The sequence below is a fragment of the Molothrus aeneus genome, chromosome 32, assembly GCF_037042795.1.
Source record: "Molothrus aeneus isolate 106 chromosome 32, BPBGC_Maene_1.0, whole genome shotgun sequence".
Taxonomy (NCBI): Eukaryota; Metazoa; Chordata; class Aves; order Passeriformes; family Icteridae; genus Molothrus; species Molothrus aeneus.
Genome location: NC_089677.1, coordinates 317,683 through 336,946, shown reverse-complemented (window position 1 = coordinate 336,946; position 19,264 = coordinate 317,683). Strand labels below are relative to the sequence as shown.

Genomic DNA, 19,264 nt, shown 5'->3' with positions numbered 1-19,264 from the left:
AATGGCATTTAATTTCTTAACAGGATTCAGCTGACAAGACACATCTTGGAGGGTCATGGGACTCTTCAATATTAGAAAAAAATGCAAATACAAAAAAACCACTATCTGCTTTAAAAGTTGTTTCTGAGCAAGGTTGTGTTTATTTACTGAACTCTGGTCCTAATATCACCTTTTTGGTCCTAATATCATCTTTTTTTGTGAAAATAATAACCTAGGAAAATACTTTTATTTATTTTCCTTGAGGAAGGACCATCACAGGTCTCCAGCACTAGAAGTTTTGGGGGGTTTTTTGAGCCATACATATATGTGTAGATATGTATGTGTGTGTATATATATATATATACACACCACATATATATATACCTTTACATATATTTAACTACTTTATATGTATTTTAAACTACTTTTTATGAAAAATGTCAGCAGTCATAAAATTTGATTTTCAGACATACACCCTGACTTCTCAGCTTCTCAACAAAACTTTTTAAATGCAGCTCATGCTTGTACTTCATTGCTGTCCTTTTCACAAAAAGAAAATAGTGTAACTGCCCTCTGAGTGTTGACTTTAACTTTTTTTCAGAAATCCTGAATTTGTTTTGTCCAGATACACTTCGTGTCAGTCTCCACAGGTTCCCAGGGAAGATCCAGTGCCACCTCTCACAGAATCTTTGTGAATAGCAGGAAAGTGTTGGGATTTGCATGACATACCCTATGCTTCTGTTTAATACTGATTATCTGGTAAATCAGGTAATCCACATTAGATAATGTGGGGAGAAATTGTGGCACAATTAAGACTGTCATAGGACACAGTAGGCATTCCACTAACTTGATTCCTGTATTGTGAATGTGCAGTTGGGAGGGATATTGTACTAGTTTGATTAAGTTTGTACAAATCAAAGATATGTCAATCAGTTTCAGTGTAGATTTGTTTATGGATTGTGGTGGCAGGATGGTGCTGGAGCTAAAAGTTTAACTAAATATGAGAAGTTGAGGCCTGTCTGAAATGTGAGAAATCAAAGTAACCCGGGGTAAAAGCACTTGTTCTTAGAAGTGTAAGCTGACCTTTAAATGCTCCTCAACATACAAAGGCCTGGCATCAGGAAATAAAGGCTGTACCTGTGACAGGGACAAGTTAACCTTTGATCCAACTAGTTAAAAAGAGTATAGAGGTGCTGTCAATTATGACAACAGTACCCTTGATGTTTCCTATATCAAGTGGAATTTTAACAACATACAGACTTAAGCACAGAAACCACTTTACCACTTTGGGAGGCTCTAATGAACAATCTGCCTGCTTGCTTTCAAGAGCAGAGTTTGAAAGAGTAAAGAACTCTCAACCTGAGATGTTGAACAAGATGACTTCTAATTTAGAATGGGAATATATATGGCTGGCTCCTCCTGGATGAAGCTGAAGTGGATGTGGGATGCCCCGACTGCCTGTGTGAGGTGACCTTATACAGCTGAAGTGATCCCATGGCAGCATTTTATGTCCCACCTGAGACACTGACAATCCTGGGGACTTGGAACTGCATAAATTCATGACAGCTTGGGACAAGCAGGCATTTGGGATATCTGAATATTCTGGGTCTTGAGGAGGATTATAACCCTTCTTGTGTGAGTCTGAGGTAGAGCTCTGCTTTGGCTCTTAGCTCAGGAACAGCTCCAGTCCTTCTGGGAGGGGAAGTGTTAGCAGACTGTTGTCTGACCATAGATTAAAAGTTGAATAACTGGGTCCTGTCCTTCTGCTCTTGTGGGCTGAACTCCCATTTTCTGTAGTTTATCCCTTCAGCTTACCTTCAGTTACGGATGACTAACACCACTGTGGAAGAGCTGCAGCATCAGCTCTCTAGGGCTGGGGATAATACTGAAGAACCTTAAGGCTGGATAAACCCAGCTTTCATCGCTGCCTCTGCTAAAGAGACCTGTTTGTACTTAACAGTCACTTAGAAAGGAAAATTATAGCAAAAAATACTGCATGTATATTCAGTAAATTGAATTACTTACACTTGAGAGGAAAACCTAAGTAACAAGGCAAGCAGAAAGCTTTTTAACTGGAGAAGTGCATGAGTTTATTAGGACTAAAAGCAACTTTTTTCTTTTAATCCAGCAAAAATTATTGATATAAATAGGCCATAATAAACTATTCTAGATACAATGTAAATGGGATTTAAAGGCAGAATGTTACAGAGACAGTAAGCTAGAGATACAAAGGTAACTAATTCTTCAAATATATTAAATGCAAGAGGCTACACGTGGCTTTCTTTGGTGTATTGATTCTTAAACTTGATCTTGCATTGACTGAACTGAACACTTTAACACAGAAACAGTATTTTATACTTGAAGGCATATCCTCAAACAGGTTCTGCACAAATGCATGTAAACTGGACTTAAAACCAGAGAGTCCTTAGAAAGAACAAAGACCCTGGTGTACATTTTGCCTTTATCTACAGTGGCTAAATATCTCAGTGTTCTCCATAAGTGTGCAAAATGGTGCATGCAATACCACATCAGCAATCAGAGTAAGAGCAGCAGTAAAGTGCCACTTCATTGCATGTGCCTAGTCCTGGTTATTTTGTACAGGGCATGTACCAACACAAAATATAAATCTTTGTAAAAGTCACTGATCTTCCAAGGGGAGGCAGAGTAAAAAAAAAGGTCAGTTCAGATGGCTTGGTGGGATGCTTGTTCAGAAGGGAGGTGACCTTTTGGAAGCAGATTTCTCAGCATGATACTTCTTATGTGGGGGAAATCATCACAGTGGCTTCTGAAAACTGCTTAATTCCAATGGATTTTGTAATGCTGTCAAGGACTCTTAACAGCATTTGGGTACAATGAAATATTTGCCTATCTAAATCCCTGTAGACTTGCATGATCTAAAACATAACTTGCCCTAAATGGAAATTACACTATGGAGATCAACGCCATGAAGGTATCCAGAGGATATTCAAACGGAATATTCTCTTCAGCTCTGTTGTGCTTTGCACTTAGCACCTTCCTTCTCAGGAACTTGAAGCTCTCAGGCTGCTAATACTAGTGAATTTAGCCTCACAACATGCAGTGAGGTAGGTAAGTTTACCCCCATTTTGCAGATGGCAAAACTGAGGCAGAACTCTGAAGTGACTTTCATAAAGTCCCACAACTTGTCAGTGGCAAAACCAGGAATATGTTTTCAGAAGTCCAGACCCCAGACCTCTGTCTGATTTAAGTCCCTCCCTACTACCACAAAGCAAGCAATACATGCAACCTTTATCCCTCCTCTTGCTGCCATAGTCCTGCTGACAGAGAGGAAGTTTTTCCTGATTGAATTCCCACTTTCTTTGGCAAAAAGCACCTGGTCCTGTCAAAGTGCTTTGTATTATGCTCTTCACAGAGGCATTTCTTCTGAGGCACGATAGAAAAGCCATGGTTTCCCCATGGCAGGGAGATTGTACAGGTCCAAACAGAGCCTTATTTCTTGCAGAAGACCTGCTGCTTGGCATTCTTCACCCGTTGCTCCTCCTTCAGGTTCTTCTGCCGCATGTGTTTGCTGGAGATGTTTTCCACGTGTTCCGAGGGGAACCAGCCTCTCTCCCGGTCTGAGAGTTTTACTCCTTCTATCCACCCTGTGGTGTGGGGAAAAGTACAACATGAGGCAAAAGTCACATGTTTTTTTCATTGTTTCCCATAAAAAAGCCCCCTCCAAAAAGACCCTAAGAGCAAAGGAAAAGATCCTCTTTCGGCTTCCAAATAAAGCATACTAAAGAAGATGAAGAATCCCTCTGCACTCTCAGTCCTACAGTTTAAGACAGGCACTGTTCATTCTGCTCACCATCATTGCTGTACTGCATAACCATGATGATATCTGCCTTCTCCAAAGCCAGCTCATCATTTTCCCGAGCCTTGTAAGTCTTTATGCACTGAACTTGTGGTGCATCTGAAGGGGAGGAAAGATCACATTGATATATCGGAAAGCAACAGTAAACCTGTGGACATCAGCTCCAGAGGAGGTGGAGAATTAGGAGCTGCCCAAATAAAAAGTTGAGAACTAGAAGGAACACTGCAGGTCTTCATCTAAAATGAAGCGTTAAAACATGTACAATAACTGGCAGCACCCAGCACTGAGGGAAAGCCCATGAGTATGTTCTTTATCTACAAACCCCCAAGTATTCTGGCTTGGAATCCTTCTGGGGTATCCCACCTAACAGTGCCTGTGACTCCTGCAAGCCAGCCCACCCCCAATGCTGTAGCAGCAGAGCAGTCTCACCAGGGCATTCCAGGAGGTCCAATTCTCCCCGCGGAGGAGCCAAAGCAGAGATCCACCTCAGCTTCTCACTGCTGGAATACAGCACAGAATAGGTATCAGCATTCAGTGTGAGGGATGACAGTCTGGTGACTGAAATAGGGTGGAGTGGAGGGGTGTTTGCTCACACAAAGGGAAGCTGAGAAAGGGCAAAAATTCCCATTTTTGGAGGCTGATGGTATGACATAATGTGGTAGTATTGTATGAGCAGCTATGATGAGAGAGGGGAAGGTGTTTCACAAGGAAATAGTTATAGCAAGAGGATGCTTTTCAAGACTTCTGCTTAGCAGCTGAATTTGCTATTTCAGCATTTGAATAGCTGAGGGACAATCATCAGGCTACCAGGAGGTGTCTGGCCATGGTAATGGGATATACCACAGGTAAACTTGAGCCCTTACTGTGTCTCTGTCCGAAACAAGAACTCTACTCTTTTCCCCTGGTTATTCTGAAGCAGAAAGAGACGGAACAGATTCTTGTTTGCCCCGTGGAGTTTCATCTCACACTTCTCCCCGCGCACGTACGAGAAAGCAGCATGGTCAAACACAACGAAACGTCCACCCCTGCAGGTCAACAGGAGGAACAAAACAAGGTGAGAGTTTTAAGGTTATGAGGGTTACATAGTGAGTCACATAGTCTGCAGGAAAGCAAAAAGCTTTTAATGAGTCTTCATCTGCTTCACACATCCTAAGCAGTGCTCTTGTTAGAAGTCTCAGAAGACCAAAGAAGAGAGAGAAAAGATTTAATGAAAAGGGTAGAAATACTAACCTCTGACCTGTCAGAATTTTTTTTGGTAGCTTACAGCTTAAAAACAAACCCACCACCCTCAAAACCCCAACACAACTAACCAACAACTCTCTTGACAAACCAGTGATTTGCACATTCACTAGTCCTCATACTGTGCTTTAGAAAGAAATTATTTACCAAGTAAAACTAGAATAAATGGTTATTGTTCAAGTGTTTCACATTGTAGAGATGCAAAGGCAGAATCAAAATGTTGTGCTAGGGACCACAAGATATGTTTTTGTATTACAGTATGTAATTAAGCGCTGGGACTATCAATTTCCACATACTTTCATGATACTTACATCAAGTCGGGACAGGAGAGTGACTTGACAAAGACTGCCACTTGCTGGCAGGCAGAGGGAAAGGACTCTGTCACCAAAGCACAGACCCCGAAAGAGACAGGTATTTTAGAAGGGGCAGCAAGAATTGTGTTGAAGCACTCACTCCTTGGGCCGAGACAGGAGCAGACGGTCATTGAAAAGGTGCAGGTAGATGGGCCGGGTCGTGACTTTCCATTTTGGACTCAGGTTGTTGAAGTCCAGTGCTGTCAACTCACCACATTTCACAAGTCTCCTTGACTGTGAGATGAGTGGGAATATCTGCAAGACAAAAATAAATATTTATGCACAAGAAGAAGGGTCCCTGTGAGTTTTGGATTTGCATTTTTGCCTTTCTCTTGAGGAATTGTGCTTTCAGTTCTCCAGCTGGAGAGGTGTAAGTCATGGCAGGCACCTTCATGAGAAGGCTGACATGAATGATTGGTCAAGGGAAGCACTGATGAAGAGCTGGCCTGCGGATGATGCTCTGGTTCAACAGCTCTGGGTTCTCTGAGAGGAGAACAAAAAGTGGTTTTGTGGGGATAGACAGAAAATACATTAGACTAGAGCAAGGCCCAGGGAATGGGTGAGCTCACCTTACACTCAAATTCAATCTTCTGGCTGAGGTAGATCAGCTCTTCAGTGCTCTTCATGCGCTGGACATTCTCATTGCAATCCTTGATGAGCTGCAGAGGAAAACAGATAAGCAGTGAGAGCAGAACTGCATGATGGGATCAGTACTACTCCCAGGAGCCCCTTAGGTGTCAGCATAAGTGACAATTCCTTAGGCATCCTCCTGCAAAAGAAGTATATATTACAATCAGAGAATATTCTCAGTTAGAAGGGGCACACAAGGATCATTGAGTCCAACTCCTGGCCCTGCACGAACCCTCCAATAATCCCACCCTGTGCCTGAGAGCATTGTCCAAATGTTCTTGGAGCTCTGGCAGCCTTGGGGCCGTGACCATTCCCTGGGGGACCCTGTTCAGTGCCCCATGACTCTGTGGGGGAGAAACCTTTGCCCGATATCCAACCTAACCCTCCCCTGACACAGGTCCAGCCATTCCCTCGCGTCCTGTCCTTGGTCACACAGAGCAGAGATCAGGGCCTGCCCCTCCTCTTCCCCTTATGAGGAAGCTGCAAAACTGCTGTGAGATCTGGTCTCCATCTCCTCCAGCTGAACAGACATCAGCCACTCCTTTTGTCTTCACCTCCAAGCCCTTCACCATCCTGGTGGCTCTCCTTTGGAAGGTCAAATCATTACTAGACAGAACAATCCACCTTATGAAGCTGTACAAATTTTAGATAACCATTTGTCCTAGAAAACTTTAAACCTTGCCTCTATAATAAACAGGATAAGAGGAAGGGATGCAATAGAGTAATGCTGTGGGGTTTTTTAAAGCAAGATTTTCTTGCAGGGACAAGGGTGGGAGTTGATTAATTAGAGACAAAGGTAAGGCTGCAGAAAGGGTAGGCACCTTTACCTTTTCAAGTGCATCATAGGCCTGCGTTGCTTGCACTTCCTCCACAGACCCAGGCCGAGTTCTTTTCAGGATATTCTGTGTGAGAAAAGATGATTTTCACGATGCAAACAGGGAAAGGTGGACATTACCACCACTGAAGAGTACAATAAATAATAAAGCAGAAGTAGCTGATGACATGTGGAGACAAGAAAGCCAAAAAATTGAGATGCAGAATGTCACTGTTAAGTCATACTGACCAGTGATTCCTGTAAATCTAAATTGTATTAATTATCACATAGAAGTTATATGGCATAGGAAGCAACCACTAGCTAAACCACAAATGGATGTATGAACAGAATAGACTTGTCCTTTTCTCCTGGTAAAAAGAAGCTCAAAAAATCAAAAAGAAGAAATTCATAGAAAGAACTCAAAATTAATTATTTAGGGACTGGCTGGTTCCCTGTCTGGATGGCTCTTTATTAGTCAAATTTGCAGGCAAAGCATAGACACAGACTGCCTTCCAGAGGGCAGCCAAGGAACCCTTGCTTTGTTTTCCTAGCAGGAAGCCAGAAAGTTCAATAAAATGGAAATCAGCATGTTCTGAGAAGACTCCATTAACTCTTTCTTGGGGTACAATTAAAGTAGTGTCACAACAAAGCCCTAAATGATTCACAAATAGCAATGCCTCACACAGTGCCACATCCATCATTTCCTGAACACCTCCAGGGATGGGGACTGCATCATGTCCCTGGGCAGCCCCCAACCCAACACCTCCCAACTCATTCTGGGAAGAAATTCCTCCTGATGTCCAACCTGAACCTTCCCTAATACAGCTTGAGGCCTTTTCGTCTTGCCCTGTCACTTGTACCCTGGGAGCAGAGCCTAACCTCCTGCCAGCTGCACCCTCCTGTCAGGGAGTTGTGCAGAGACACAAGGTCCCCCCCGAGCCTCCTTTTCTCCAGGCTGAGCCCCTTTCCCAACTCTCTCAGCTGCTTCCAAACACAGCTTGAGGGAAACTTGAGGGAAGGCAGAGAATCACCACAGTTACCTGTAGGAGGAGTTTGAGTCGAGTGATGCGCTGGAAGGGGAGGATGAGGAAGGATTTAAGCGAGAGGCGCTGGCACACTGGATCACTTTCCAGTCTCTCCAGGACTTGCTGGAACCCTGCATTTCCATTTCTGTGGGAGTGGCAAAGAAAAAAAAGACATCCAGGCATCAGAGTAAATAAATAACCTTCCTAGTATCAGATTTCAGGGAATGCTGGAGTACTCCCGACAGTCAGGTTTTGTCCCTGGGGCAAGAAATGTCAAGAAACTTCACCACTCTGCTGCTGAAAAGCAACTACGGGTTTCTAACAGCTACAGGATGACAGTACAGCTGTTGTTATCTCTATCCTCTTTCCACAGCTCTCTGGAGTAAAAGCCAGAAGTAACATCTACATTTCAACTCCCTCTATCAGCAGTGCTCCTTTCATGGGGACAGTGGTGATTTGCACTCTGGTTCTCAGTGATCAAGACTGAAAACCATTATCCAGGATGGTCATTTTTGCTCTCTTCAGTAGAGGGCAGACAGAGAACAGCCTGCAACAAGATCAGATATTACATATTATTTTTCTTCCCAATGCTATGGGACAGAAGCCTGCAGGAGCTCTGTCCTGCTGTCCCAAATGCCATTGAACTGAGGAAGGTTCTTCTGGGGGGTGTAGCAAGAGCACTACTCAACAGTCTTTTCCTGCAGTATTGCCCATCGTTTGAAAGAGTAGGAAGCTATTCATGGAAGTAAGGGGGAGAAGGGTGCAGCAAATGAGAAAAACTTACAGTAATCTCTGGAAGGTTTGCTCCTGATATGTCTGGTTTGTCACATATGGCAGATACACCCGGCGGAAGTCAGGGGCATGCTTCAGAGCCACGTCACACACACGGAAGGTGAATATGTCCTCTTCAAATTTTTCCTCCAAGTCAAAGAGGAAACTGCAGCACATGGATGTGGTGCCAAGAAAGGAGAGGGAAATATCAGTGTCATTTAGTCTTCTAAAACCCTGACAGCCCACACAAGCACAAAACAGCTCTTTAGTTCTAGGGAGAGTGTAATGTCTGGATAATGACAATATAGGGCTTTGTATCAGCAAGGAAAAAGCAGAGGCAAAAGACCTCTATTCTTGAGAGGTCATGCTTCTACAGGCATGGTCAGGAAACAGCTGAAAACTAAGACCTCACCAGAATAATCTTGCTAGTAGAAATGGAAAAGGTAGCAGCAAACCTTACCAGCTTAGTAACTTATGTAGTCAAGCCTTGCAGGAGGAAAAGCAAAACAAAATCCTACAACATACAGCATTCCTTGCATGTGGGGTCATGTACACATTTCATGAATTACACTCTATTGATTCACATTAGTTTCTGTCAAGTGATGGTTGTAACTTACTGTTTTTCCTTTTTTACCCTGCTTTTCATCAGGGCTAACGCAGCTGCCCCTTTTGTCTTGTATTTGGCAGGAGCTGGTTTGGGTTGAGGTCTAGTTAGTCAAGTTTAATTGTAGTTGAAAGCCGTAGCACAAGGCTACATTACCATTTTGATCCCCTGCAGTGAGCTCTGTGCACAACTGAGCTATAATATCTGGGATTTAACACCAGAATTCACCTAAAAAGGTGAATATTCCTTTCCAGGCAGTGTTGGTGTGTCATCACTAGGTGCTGTATCTCCACTGAACAGTGCAGAAGAGGAGTGAGAAACATTCCTGATGGAAGCACCATGTGCCTGTTAGACCTGGAAGCAAAGGGCCACGTCTCACCTGGCACTGACATCACGCACATCGGAGAGGCGGGAGAAGAGCCACTGGCGCTCCTGGTTGGTGAGCATCGCCTGGAGCTCTGCCGAGCGCTGGAAATGATCCACTGCCACATTCAAACTGCGCAGGTAGGAAGCCTCAGATATTATCAGCTCAAACTTGGCCTTGGGAGAGAAAACAAGGGAGCACAGCATCAGTACACTGCGCAAGTCTGTGAGGAATCTTACAGAGAGGAAACGTGGCAAAGCAGGAAAACCTCCTAGCACATCTTGCAAGGAGTGTGTAATTACAGAAGAGAGGCTTTAGAAAGGAAGGGCAAGTATGCACTTACAGACTTTCTTTAAGAAACAGACCTGTGTTATGACTTAAAAATAGCTACTTGCTCTCATTTTACTTTTTATTTCCCCTCAACACCACTTTCACAAGCTCCTATAAGGTCCAGCATCCATACCACAAACCTTTTCCCATGCTGTTGTTTTCACCTCTTTCTCTGAGTCCTCCTGTCCACTTCTCAGATCCTCTCATTTTCTTTACCCAGTTTCTCTGGGTACCATTGTGCTGAATCCACACATATCCCAGCCTCCTCTCAGCCCTGCAGCTCACACAGGTCAATTTGCTAAACTCATATTCTACTACAGAAAATAGAATTTACTGTGGTTTTATTAGCATTTCTCACAAGCTTATGTATGGGAGAACGCTGCAAGTCTTCTACTTTTACACACCCTTTTGCATTGAGCATACTCAAAACTCCTTATCATGTTCCCACTTTTCCCCATGTCTGTTTACTTGGAGTTATTTATACAGTGCACAGTCTGTCCTTCAGTGCTGCTTTTCTCTAAAATTCAGCACTTCAGCATTGCTCTACTTCATACCCCATGCTGCTTCCAGGAGTAGAAGTGACCTCTGCCTCAACTACCTGCATTCCCACATCACAGATTTTGCTCTCTGCTTTAACCCTCCTTCCAGAGACTCTTTCTTGACTACAAGACCACCCGTTTACTTTGCCACATCTGCCCCATACCTCTTGCAGCCTCTGTTCCTCACGGGACATGTTAAGCAGTATTCTGCTGCCCCGTATCATGGGGATGTCCTGCCAGAGGGATGCATTAGATGAGACTGACAGACGTTGCAAATATGAGTCCTGGGGAGACAGCACTTTCCTCCGTAGCCTCGGGGAGCTTGGGAAACTTGACTCTATATCCTCTGGATAATCCACTCTCTTCTGGCTTTGGATGGCCTTGTTCAGAGCCACATCACTGTACTCCTGATACAGTAATCTTGCTGTGGAGAAAAACACATACATTTTTCTTTTCTGTAGTAGCAACTCACCCTCTGCTTCAACCTGGACAAAACTCTGCCCCAGACTAGGACAGCCAAATTCAGGCAAAGCTCCTCAGCTGCCTGAGTGTACTGCAGGATTCCAGAGTGTACTGCCTTCCCTGCTCTCTAACACTACATCCTCACAACCACCATGTGGCAGAAGTCCCTCTCCTTTGTGCTCACTGCAAGGGTGAAAGATGCTGGTGGAGAGGGGACTGCCACAGCACCCTAGGCAGGAGGTACTTACAGGAGTTGATCAGTTTGGAGTGCCGGCGCTTGAAGTTCTCTGTTGTGTCTGCAGATTTCTTCTCTCTGCCAAGGAATAAGGATTTCAAAACACAGAGTGAACAAAGGGCACAGCACCAGAGAAGGCTTATCCAAACCTTAGAAACTGCTCTGTCACAACAGGGACCTCTTATTTTCCAACAAGCTCAAGCTCCACAAGCTTTACTTGACACAAAGGGAAAAGTTTGGCTTAATGGAATGGCTGTCCTGAAGGCACAGAAATACCTCTGTTGCAGTAGGACTCTCTTCAAGAGAGCATAGACTGAAACATAGGCCTATGGCATTTAATTAAAGTTTTCCACTCCTTATCATCATCTTTGGTAACTCAGAAACAATGGAGGCTTCTGTGCTTCACAGGGATTGGGGCAAATTCTAAGAATCTTTGAGAGACTCACCTCAATATAACTGTTTCTGAGATGACTGGTGGTTCCCTGTGTGCCTTGTGAGCTTCTTCCTCTGAAGGGACAGAAGAAACCTCTGCATAGAAGACAATTGGAAAGTAAACACATCAGTCAATTTTTAGACTTAATCTACAATCCAAATGACACACTTACCTATGCCCCACCTAAGTCACAGTGTTGAATTGGAGTACAGGTGCCCTTGTGGCATTTATTTCTGGGTCAGAAACATTCTAGTTTTAATAATTCTTGACATTACTTACACTTTACATCTGTTAGCCACATTTACTTTTCACATAAAGAAAAAGGCTGATATTTTAGGCAGCAACAGTAACTCTAAGAGCTTCCCTCTCCAGTTATGCAAGTAAACACATTGCCTGTGTGCCTTGTTTGGTGCTGTCCTAACAGTTTCAGCTACTAAGGCCAGGCATCAGATCAGTGGAGCCAAAGTGTAAAACTGGAGAAGTCCTTTTGATTTGTGAGGGATTTAATCAAATAAGGTGTGAAGAAATTCTAAATCTGAAATAACTGGAAGCAGAAAAAGGAAGAAAGTCCAAAGACTGAGCTGCAGTTATGGATAAGGGGAAAGACAGTACTATTGCCTTGAATATTTTAAAATTTGGAATCAAGAAATTACAGGTCAAACATATTAACAAATCTTGAGATTCAAGTTCTTCCAAACCTTTTACACCCTTCCATACCCCCCTCCTTTTCCCCTGTGCCAAAAATACAGCATGTTTCAGAGCTTCAAAAATAGACTAAAGCAAGAGCTAAAAAGAAGTAATTATTTAAAGTTCATGTAAGGTATAGTAAAGAACATATATACATCCTGATAGCAAGTACTGCTGAATGAGCTGTAGTACAGAAGATGCATGTTTTCCACTTGTGACATCAGTGATTTGACTTCTGTGCAAGCTGAGACCTTGGGTTTGACAAATTTCCCTTCTTATCTGTACTCTTAAATCCTGCACTCACAGGAATATAATCTTTTTTAAAAGGTCAAGTGGGAACCTAAAAGTGCCAGTTGCAAAATAAGGGGAGGCAGCAAATAAACAACTGATAAGAAATATGGGCTACTGAGGGTGTGTGCATGGCTCTTCTTTATTGCCTCAGGGATCCATGAAATAAGTTTATTGTAGCAGGTATTAGTGTGGCATGGGGAGACTGAGTCCCAGAGTGCATCCCTCAAGGATGCATCACTCAAGGGAACAAGCAGGATACAGAGGACAGCAGAGAGGAAAGAGGGGACAGCTGAAAAGGGAAGCTTGGGGCAGGATAGGAGAGGGCTGTAGGGCTGGAGCAAGAAATATCACCAGAAAGGCACAAGAGCCACAAGCTTTCTACTCTCATGCCTCTCCATCATATTGTTTATTTAATTTAATCCTACTTCTTGATAACTGTTCTAAGTTGGAGGGAGGAAGAAGGAAGGGAAATGGAAGAGAGGACTCACGCTGCAAGATGTCTGGTGGTACTGACATCCTCTTCAGGCCCTGACGGTGCCAGTCCTTGGTTTTTACTCGGCTTTTAATTGGGTTTTCTTGATTGCCTGCTGGGTCCTGCATAGCTACCCCAATAGTTTTTTTGTCTGGCCAGCTAGATGATTTTTCCAAGGGTGCATGTTTGACCTTTTCTTCCTTTGGCTGGTGTTCTCCTCCTTCCAGCCCTTGCCTGACTCTCCTCTCACCTTCTGTTTTCTCTGTGACTGCCAGTGAAGCCTGGATGTTCTTTGTGTCCCCACCGAAGCTACCTGTGGGCTGCTCCCATTGCAGCTCCTTGTCCTGGCAGGTTGTTCTGGTGGTCAGCAGTGATGGAGGGCTGAGCCGGAGGAAGTGAATAGGATTGGTGAATGCAAGCATTGGAAGGAGCTGTGCAGACTCTCTGCTTTTGGAGTCTGGGGATGTTATCAGGCCTTCCAACGAGGGCCAAGAAGGGTGGTCAGGTGAGGATTTTCCACTCTCTATATTCATGTCGTGATCTGCTGTTTCAGGGCTATTGTCAGAGCAGCCAACCAACATTTCATTTCCAAGAGCCAAAAAACTTTTGGTCAGCAAACTGACCCCTGAGTCATCAGAAGTCTCTGTATCATGGGGACCTGAGTCACCAAGATCCCACACTCCACTCACTGGAACAAAGTCATCTCTCTCTGCTAGACTTTCTCCATCAGAAGCAGAGGCCACGGAGTTGGTATCAAATGCAGAGGTGGCAGTCTGGAGAGGACGGCTTGGAGCAGGGTGAATGGCTCCCAGCTTACCATCATCCATCCCACAGCTGAGGGGGAGCCTGGAGTGCAGTTCAGGAGCCAGCAGCTGGTGACCTTCAGGGACTGGAGGTGAAACAAGGTGATTTGCGTGGAGTGCAGGGGCTTGAGCTTGACTGGGCCTTTGGACATGGGAAGGAGGATGAGGAAGCTGTTTGGCATCAGGCTCAGACACCAGAGGTAGGCTTGAGTGGGACACAGGGTACAGAGGTTGTCCCTGCTGGTTCACAGCAAGGACCGTATCATCTTCGGAGGGCCAAGTTAGGGTGCTCAGGACACTGGAAATTCTGGATCCAGGCTCTTTTTGGTATAAACTGCAGTCAGGCTCATCAAATAAAGGCACTTGTGCTTTACGATCCACATCTGCTGCTATTTCTTTTCCTTGTATAATGGCACTTTTTTGGGGAGAGATTTGCTGAATTGTCTCTGGGTGGATCAGGGGAGTGGAAGTCCTTCCTGGTGTTTGGGATACTTCCAGAGGTCCTGCAATACTAGCCATAGACGTCCTATCTCCAGGAAAGCCCCCTTGTGGAGGAAGGGAGCTAGTGTACATTACAGAGAAAGAAGATGGGCCACTAAGGTCCTCATGAAAGCTTTCCTCAGAAGTAAGGAGTTCATGAGAAGTCTTGGCTTCCCGTGCATCTGTCCTTACAACAGCAGTTTCTGCTGGTGTTGGGTTCCACTCTTGTGCAGGAGCAGCTTGTTTGGGTGGTTTCCCTGCAGAGTCTGGCAGCTTGTTTAGGCTGGTGCCAGGACAGTGCTCAGAGGTCAGAGAGGCTATTCTGCCACCATCCTGCTCTGGAACAGATGCTGACACAGCTGAGGTGATCTCTGAGGGGGAAGCTGGAATGAAGTCCCAAAGCTCAGCTTTTCCTGTTATAGGATGAAGATCTAGGTGATCAGGTGGCTCCAAGTTACTGGTACCAGAGGAAGGGTATGCTGGAACAAGAGCCTCTGGGTTCTCTGCGCTAAAAGGTGTTGTCACCCCTCCACAGAGTGATGCATCTCTTTTATCAAACCTCTGGACAGCTTTTCCATGATCATCACTGTGCTCATTCTCCCTGCCCAGTCGTGTCTTAACATCCCAGTGAGCTTCTCCAATATCCTGACCACTGATGGAAAAGCGGCCAGAGTCCTCCAGGTCTTCTGCTTGGTCAGAAACATGGCACATGTGTGGAGTTTCCCCCCCCGGGTTCTGATTATTTGAGGACAGAGGGCCGACAGCAGGTGGCTGACATCCAGAACCTGCTTCTGTGACATGTGCTTTCAGCAGCACATTCTCACCAGGATGCTGATCCACAGAGACAGGTTCCCTAGGAAGAAATACTGATCCTGTTTGCTCAGACAAGGAAGCATACTCCAAACCACACACATCCACATTACGCCTGGGAACAGAAGGTATCTCTGACCCAAAAGCTGATGATAAAGCCTCTAGTTTCAGCTCTTCCCCCAGTCTGAGCTCTTCCCTTTGCAGTTGTTCCTGCTCATTTTGTTCCTTGTTTTTCTGATCTTTTAGTTCCAAAGGTTTGCCTTCTTCCAGCAAATTCTGCTCTTTGCACTCTTCCTCCTCCTCTTCTTGTTGAAGTTCAGACACTGCCTCCTTCCAAGCTGGCTCCTTATGCCATGAAGCATTCACTTCCTCTGTCCTTTTAGAAGTACTCTTTCCTTGGAAAGCACTCTTTGTTGAAGGGGCAGGTCTGCCCTCAGTTTTTCTGTGATCATCTTCTAGATGAAAGCATTTGGAATCAGATGAGTTCTTTTTAGGAACCATTCCCTGGTCTTTGACCATCATGGTATTCCCTGTTTCACCAGATGAGTTGTTTCCTTCTGCTTGTAGTGAACTCATTTGGCTGTCACATGTTAAGGTGGAAGTCAGCTGATGGGAAGAGGAAGATTCTGTATTCTTTTCCAAACCCTGGGGTGCTCTTAAGCTTTCCTGAACATCTTCAGAAGTGTAAGGTTTAGCTGTGTCTTCTACTGCTCCCTCTGAGGTAAGCTGCTCATCAGGTGCTGGTGCCAACTTTTTGGTGCTTTGCTCCTGCTCTGCACCAGCATCAACCTCCTGCAAAGAGTCCTTCAAGATATTACCCAGAAAGGGTTCAGCCTTATAATGTCCTTCTGAAACAGTTTTACACACTAAAAAGCACTTAGGTGTGTCCCACTGAGAGGCAATGACATCAGCCAAAGGGGATTTCGTTTCCTGGGCCTGAGGGTCTGAGCCATGAAAAGCCAGTTCTGCTTGGCACTGAGGAAACTCAGTGCTGAGCTTCACAGCCTGCAGGACTGGGCTGCCAGGGGCTGGCTCATCCTGGACTCTGCTGTGAGAGGAAGGGCCCTGGTTGCTTTCCAGGTCAACCAGTTCCAATTGCCTAAGTTTCAGAGAATAATCCAGTCCACCCTCCTCTATAAGCATTTCTCCTTCCAGTTCTGAGAGTCTCTTTTGGGGCTCTGTATCCCTTTGGCCTTGTTCCAGTCCTGCTGGCACTTTCTGCATAGAGTTAGAGGGTCTGCCCAGCATCTCTGCTGCTTTCCCTGGAGCAGCAAGGAAGTCCTTGGGTGTGCTGAGCTCTGGTCCCTTTGCAGAGTTAGATGGGCTGGTGCTCATTTCGGCTGCTATATGAGTGGCATGATACTCTCCTTCCATGGCTGAAGAATCCCAGGCTTCCCCAGTGATCCTGCTGGCTCCTGGGGGAGTGGTACCTCCCTCACTGGTTTCTTCAGACTCCATTAGTGACACATCCTGCTGAAGAAAAATGAATTTTTCTGTTACTACTTCACAATGATACATGGATCTAATTCACTGCTTCTACTGCAGCTGATAAAAACCAAAACACACACCACATACCTAGTGGGTGATAAGAGCTGGGAAACAAACACAAAGACTGAGAATAGGCAAACACCACATGTAAGCTTGAAGATGAGAGTAATACCAAAATAACCCCACTGGTGTCTTTTTAGTTTCACATGCAAATGCAGAAAGTGACTTTGGTCGAAGAGCAGAGATGCTGAGCTCCATGCAATAGCCACAGGGCAACTTATGGAAAGTGGTGGCCATGGCTGGTTATCTCACACTCAAAAGGGGGTACCAGAAGGCATCCAGAGAACAAGAAAATTTTCAAAAATCTCCATTGATTTTCATGGGGCAAGGTGGACAAATACTACTGGCCTCTTCTAGCCGAGTTTAAAAGTTCTCTCTGATTTTGCCTGTTCTTTGGAGCTGATGGCTCTCTTTGCAGATCTCTGTGTAGGTCTGAAATTCATTGCAAATGATCATAGAAATTAATTAACAAAACATAGGAACATACAAATTAGATTAACAGGTAACTAGTATATGACACAAGACACAAGATATTTGAAAGCTGTAAACCACATGGGTTGAGAGGAGTAGCTCTGGTGTGTGTGGACTAATCTATAGACTAGAGAGAAACTACATCATCATTTAGTCTACTCTTTTAGGGAGGGGAAAAGGAAAAGAAAAAACCCATCTCAGGATTGCTGGACAGTTTCCCAAAGGATATAGTGGAATTTCCCATCAACTACTGAATTTGAAGTTCAGACATGACAAAGCACTAGGGAATGCACATTTGGGGTATGTCTGTGAAAAGGACAGAAGAATATGATTCACCACTTTTACCTCTCTGTCTTCTACCATGACCCACAATCCTTACCTGGAAAAAACCTGAGAAAGAGACAAACTGTTGTGGCTGCCTCTCTTTTCTTCTACGGTGATTTCCTTGTGCTAGAGTGGCTCTGTAGTCACAAGTACCAACCTCTGATCCCACACAGAAAGTAAAAGCAGTAAGGGCATAATTACATCTGAACTAATTGTCCCAGTTAGCTCCATGGCCAGGGCACGCCTGGCCTGAAAGTTAGTTTAGCTTCTGTTTTCCCTTACATCAAGTGAAACAAAACACCTGCTCTGAAGGCAAGGAGTGCATGCTCTGGAGTTAGAACTGAAGCATTTTATACACCTTCATCACAGAATTGTATTGTCATCACGGAATGGTTTGGGTTGGAAGGGGCATCAAAGGTCACCCAGATCCAACCCCCGGCATGGGCACCTTCCACTATCCAAGGTCGCTCAAAGCTCCTGAGCAAAACATGGCCTTGAACATTTCCAGGGATGGAGCAGCCACAGCTTCTCTGGGCAACTTGTACCAGTGCCTTCCACCCTCATATTAAAGGATTTTTTCCCAGTATCATATCTAAATCTCTCCTCTTTTGGTTTAAAACATAACCCCCTTGTCCTGTGACTACCCGCCCATGTAAAAAGTAGCTCTCACTATTTCTAAACACCCCTTGGTGTTTAGAAATAGGGACAGCTACTTTTTACATGTAGCTGGAAGGCTGGAAGGCTGAAATGAGGTCTCCCTGGCACCTTCCCTTCTCCAGGCTGAACAACCTCAATTCAAAAAAACATTAGGAAAATAATTGAGTTAGCTCATCAGCTAACTACTTCCTGTGTGTTTTTTCTCATGTAATCTTTAATTTTTGTTTATAGTGAAAATACAGTCTTTCTTACAAAACCAGGCCAAAACCAGGGTTTTTCAGAAATTTGGATTGTTCCTCCCAAGCACCGAGTAGTTGTAATAGCTGTAATTTTAACAACCTGTTTGTTTCAAAGAGGTATGTCCATTCAGGGAATTCCTACAGAGTTTCCACCTGCTGTCACCTGCTACTAAACTACCTGGATACTGCTAAACTGTCTTTTCAAAGGTTCCACATCAGATCCCTCTTGTACTACACTGCTCTTGGCTCTCCTGGCTACCCCACCTGAGTCTACTCACCTCCAAGCCTAGAAAAGTACTACTTCTCACACCTAATACAGACAGTCTTCAAAAACAGGCTCCCCAAGAGCAGAGAGACTATTTAGGGAGACATAAGCTGCTGGCTAAGGAAGGTTTACTATTACTAAATGTAGGATGGCTCATAAAGATCTGAATAGTAAAGTGCTCAAGCTCAAGCCCACACTTTGTCAGGGGAAGAACTCCTGCTCACTGTGCTGTTTCATAGATGTACACAGCCCTGAATTTCCTCTTATTAAGCTCAAAACGCTAGTTTCCATCTCCATGGCTCTGTTGCAAGGGATTTGGACAGGCGAAAGGACAAGTTTAACGCCGCATTTGGAGCAGTTCCATGATGATACTGGGAGGCAGGGTACAGGGAGGTGCACAGCACATCAACACTGGAAGCTGCCAAGTGAGATTTGTCTTATCTTAGTACTGCCAGGTGTCTTGCACACCTCAGGGAGAGCAAGAGGAGCTTTGAGAAGTGAGGCAGGAGAAGGAGCAGGCAAACTTTCTGCAGAGACACAAGGGGAGGACATGCATTTCACCAGGGAAACTGTTAACTTCCCGGTCAAAGGCTGGGTACACCAT

At 44.6% G+C, this 19,264-nt stretch overlaps 1 protein-coding gene across 1 annotated transcript; it reads right to left on the bottom strand.

Annotated features, from left to right (window-relative positions):
* Positions 1-2,079: 2,079 nt before the first annotated feature.
* ARHGEF5 (Rho guanine nucleotide exchange factor 5) lies at positions 2,080-16,888 on the bottom strand. Its single transcript, XM_066568416.1, has 14 exons — positions 13,080-16,888; positions 11,627-11,708; positions 11,194-11,258; positions 10,648-10,907; positions 9,630-9,790; positions 8,660-8,812; positions 7,891-8,020; positions 6,864-6,938; positions 5,976-6,065; positions 5,507-5,661; positions 4,678-4,839; positions 4,244-4,314; positions 3,809-3,913; positions 2,080-3,602 (listed from the first exon to the last, which is right to left on the bottom strand). The coding sequence occupies exons 1-14, from the start codon at positions 16,672-16,674 to the stop codon at positions 3,448-3,450; spliced, it is 5,259 nt and encodes a 1,752-aa protein (XP_066424513.1). The 5' UTR covers positions 16,675-16,888; the 3' UTR covers positions 2,080-3,447.
* Between the last annotated feature and the right edge of the window lie 2,376 nt (positions 16,889-19,264).

What these genes read in the sequence shown, in the direction of transcription:
- ARHGEF5 (XM_066568416.1), bottom strand. Translation starts at nt 16,674, where the DNA reads ATGTATCATTGTGAAGTAGTAACAGAAAAATTCATTTTTCTTCAGCAG. An exon ending in GTGCGTGATGTCAGTGCCAG is followed by an intron (nt 8,813 to 9,629) that starts GTGAGACGTGGC and finishes CATGTGCTGCAG; the next exon opens with TTTCCTCTTTGACTTGGAGG. An exon ending in GGACCTCCTGGAATGCCCTG is followed by an intron (nt 3,914 to 4,243) that starts GTGAGACTGCTC and finishes CCTCCCCTTCAG; the next exon opens with ATGCACCACAAGTTCAGTGC.